Source organism: Daucus carota, chromosome 4 (assembly GCF_001625215.2).
Source record: "Daucus carota subsp. sativus chromosome 4, DH1 v3.0, whole genome shotgun sequence".
NCBI classification, from domain to species: domain Eukaryota; kingdom Viridiplantae; phylum Streptophyta; class Magnoliopsida; order Apiales; family Apiaceae; genus Daucus; species Daucus carota.
In genome coordinates, this window is record NC_030384.2 from 25,308,790 (window position 1) to 25,312,534 (window position 3,745).

The 3,745-nt window shown below is 36.6% G+C and overlaps 1 protein-coding gene across 1 annotated transcript; it reads left to right on the top strand.

Annotated features, from left to right (window-relative positions):
• The first annotated feature begins 446 nt into the window (after positions 1-446).
• On the top strand, positions 447-2,590 carry LOC108217647 (uncharacterized). Its single transcript, XM_017390498.2, has 5 exons — positions 447-669; positions 744-936; positions 1,446-1,652; positions 1,812-2,003; positions 2,137-2,590. The coding sequence occupies exons 1-5, from the start codon at positions 587-589 to the stop codon at positions 2,269-2,271; spliced, it is 810 nt and encodes a 269-aa protein (XP_017245987.1). The 5' UTR covers positions 447-586; the 3' UTR covers positions 2,272-2,590.
• Positions 2,591-3,745: the final 1,155 nt, after the last annotated feature.

The window sequence follows — 3,745 nt, forward strand, 5'->3', positions numbered from 1 at the left end:
AATCTAAATATAATCTAATTAATTTGTGCCATAATCTTTGGGTCCAAGTCTGATAAAAATTTATAATTTTCGATCGTAAAAAATCATCTTATCTCAACAATCTTTTAGTTAAAATGCTAAAATGACGTGTCAATATCAGACTTACAAATTATACTCACATTTTTTAACACCTAGTAATACAACATCTTGCACAAAGATGTAGGCACAATCTCAACTCTTAATCAACTTAGGAAAATTTAAATCTTGATATCATAATAATAAAATATGTAGAAACACTATAAAATTGATATTATAATCAATTTATTCTCAGATTATAAATAGATTATAATAACATAGACACTTATACAAACTGGCATGTAAATAATAACAAGTAAAATATTCTTACAAAGAAATTACTATAATAACAAAATTATAAAGACAAAGAATTATTACAAAAACCATGGTTACAAGGAATTCATATGATTATGCAAGATAACAATACTGTAACAATAATACACATACCCCATTCGAAATATTAAATTTAAGGTGGATTGAAATCTAGAATTTGCATAACCCAAAGCAGGGGATCGTAGAGAGATAAAGAAGGATGTGTATAGGAGTGTTCATATGGCAAGCTCATCCAATCTATCCTCTTCTACTGCTACTCAACCGAGATGAATTCCACCACCGGTAAGCACAGCACAACCCCCTATGTATATCGTGTTTTCTTCTGCTGATTTCACCATCACAACTTGTTTATACAGGCTGACCATCCCTTTGGAGTGGTGGGAACAAGGTGGAGGCGATGAGATTCTTGGCGGCCGAGACGGGGTCGCTGGTGGCACCTGGTTGGCTTCTAACAAACGCGGAAGAATCGCCTTCCTTACCAATGTTAGGGAACTACCCTCTCTCCCTCAGCTCAAGAGCAGAGGTCACCTCCCCATCCGTTTCTTGGAGGTGCATCTTTTTTCAATTGAATTCTTCTTATCTATTGGTCCCGGGTACCCGTCCGGCTGCCAGGAACATGTTAAATAACACTGATTTGTGGCTGTTGAATGGATATTTGGTGACATTGTGACCGTTGGATGAATATTCAGTGGATTATAACAAAATTTTAATTTAAGTCTAGCAGTTAAAAATGTTATAAATTTTTCTATAATCTTGACCGTTAGATTTTCATCCAACTAACCATTTGTTACTTAGCAAGGTCTCTCACAATCGATTGCGAGGGACAGATACCCCTTATTTATTTATGTTTAACTAAATTTGACATTCTTGCTGCCTTTTTTTCTTTTACTGCAAATTATATACTTATTTTTTCCATTTCCGGTAAAACCAGCATCATAAAAGAATAAAGTCGCCTTCTAATGCAAGATTGTTTGAGTAATGTTCAAAAATAGAAAATTGGGCAGCTTTTGGATGATTGTTTTGTACACATTGTCTAATACAGGTAACTTTCCGTGCAGAGCGAAAAAGATCCGATGATGTTTGCAGAGGAAGTTGTTAGAGAGGCTGAGTTATACAATGGGTTTAACCTAATAGTAGCTGATATTTGTTCCAAGAAGATGGTCTATGTAACTAATAGGCCACAACAAGACAGTGCCGTTATAAAACAGGTGTCACCTGGGATTCATGTGTTAACCAATGCGAACTTAGACACTCCTTGGCCAAAGGTAAAGGAGTCATAGATACTCTTCCGATATTGTTATTTTATAGAAGTTGGAACGATTGAGTTTTATTATTTGTCGTTCACTAGCTTGCTAGGTATCATTGCTCTATTAGTGCGAAATTCTGAGGAAGGTTAAGACAGTATAAATCTATATTCTTTGCAGGCTCAACGGCTAAAGCAACATTTCACAGATTTCCTGAATTTGTATGGTAACGATGAATATCCTGTGGGTGAAATGTGTGAAAAGATGATGAGAGACACCGTCAAAGCTGAAAAAGAAATGCTACCAGGCATTTATCCTCCTGAGCAGGAGTACCAGCTAAGTTCCATATATGTTGATATGGAAACTCCTAAGGTAGACGTCTAAATTGTCACCTTTACCATTCTGTGTCAGCTCTCTGCAAGTGCATCTCTGCTTTTACCTTACTTCCGAGAGCATATACACTCACAATTATGCTTAAACACACCACACTTGTGATTCATGTCAGGGACATTATGGTACACGAAGCACTTCCGTGATATCTGTGAAGACAAGTGGAGAGGCAACCTTTTATGAAAGTCATCTTGAGAGCAGCTTATGGAAAGAGAAAACTGTGTCCTATATGATCGAGAATATGAAGTAAATATATGTTTCTGAATTGGCCTAATATTATTAGGAGATGGAATAAAAAGTCCTGTTACGTGAAGTTTAATTCAGTGTGCAACTGTGCAAGTAGCTACATAAGTAGTCTAAAACTGCATTAGACTAGACAAAATGAAATAAGTTGCCTTGTTTTTGATGGCATAATACTGGTGTATGTTCAGGCTTCAGCTCTACTTTCTATCCCCTAGAGTCATCAGCAATTCAAACAATGCTTTGTTTTTATATGTAACAATATCACCTGGTATTTCAATTTCTATGTTACCAAGGGAAAGTTATATCATTCATTTTTCTGGTTTTTATTCCTTTGTTTGGAAGTGAACGGAATACTTGCTTGCTAGCTATCATCTTCATTGCATAATTTTTGTCTAATTTTTAGCTTAATTGCTGTAAAAAGCTAAACGTAAAGTTCACATATCACTAGCTTCTTCAATGTGCTATTCACTCACTATGACCAACTCAACACGGTCTAGAAGACGATACAGTCCAAAGCTTAGTAAGCTCTTATGGTAAACTAAAGCAAAATGCACGCAAGTAATACCACTATCTGGATATCAATACAGTAGCAGGAGCGAGATGCAATATACATGATTTCTTAACAGCAATATACTCCCTCTTGTAGATATATGAATCGAAACAAATACTGCCCTCCCTAGTCTATGACACGGGAACAGCAGATAATAGTATTCAGACAATGCAAACATGATTCCAGTTAACTAACTCTACCAGAAAGACAGAGGAACAAAACGCCAGACACCATAGTTCCTACGTCCTTACATGTCTCTTTGGTTGCATCCCATCCTCGAGAGTTAATTAGTGAAAGAGAGCAGGCAAAACAAAGCCCAGAACACAGCAAGTGCTGCTATAAATGAAGCACAGAGATTCATCTTCTTTATACTTCTAGTCATGTTTAAGAAGTTCAGGATATAGAAACTAGATATAAATAAACTTGAAGAATATATCATCATCAACTGCAGGGCATACTCTAAAACCTCAAAGCATGAATGCACTCTACAGCACATCTCCTTGCCTAATCTTTGTTGAAGTTGTAGCTTCAGTTCTGTAAATCTCTAACTTCTTCAGTATGCTACTCACTCCTATGGTAGACTAAGAAGCAAACTGCACATAGGTTATACTATCATCTAAATATCAATACAGCGATAGGATCGGGATGCAGCAATTCATGATTTGCAAACAGCGATATACTCCCTCCCTATTATATGACACGGGAACAAAAAAGGCAGAACGTAGTATTCAGACGATGCTAACATAAATTCGAATAATTTATCTCTTAATGGGGGACAGAAAAGAAGCCATAAGCAAACATAAATTGGACGATGATGAGAACCCTTTAGAGATAGTCAACCACCTGTCATATCTACCATGCTACCTCCCGGGCGTTCTTGTTACAGATTCATAGGGAAGCTTACCCAAGATGTGGTCATTGCCTTGCCTGC

Bases quoted from the DNA above. Each gene is read 5' to 3' on its own strand.
- LOC108217647 (XM_017390498.2), top strand. From the start codon at position 587: ATGTGTATAGGAGTGTTCATATGGCAAGCTCATCCAATCTATCCTCTT. The intron at 937-1,445 runs GTGCATCTTTTT...CTTTCCGTGCAG, and splicing joins TCCCCATCCGTTTCTTGGAG to AGCGAAAAAGATCCGATGAT. The intron at 2,004-2,136 runs GTAGACGTCTAA...GATTCATGTCAG, and splicing joins TTGATATGGAAACTCCTAAG to GGACATTATGGTACACGAAG.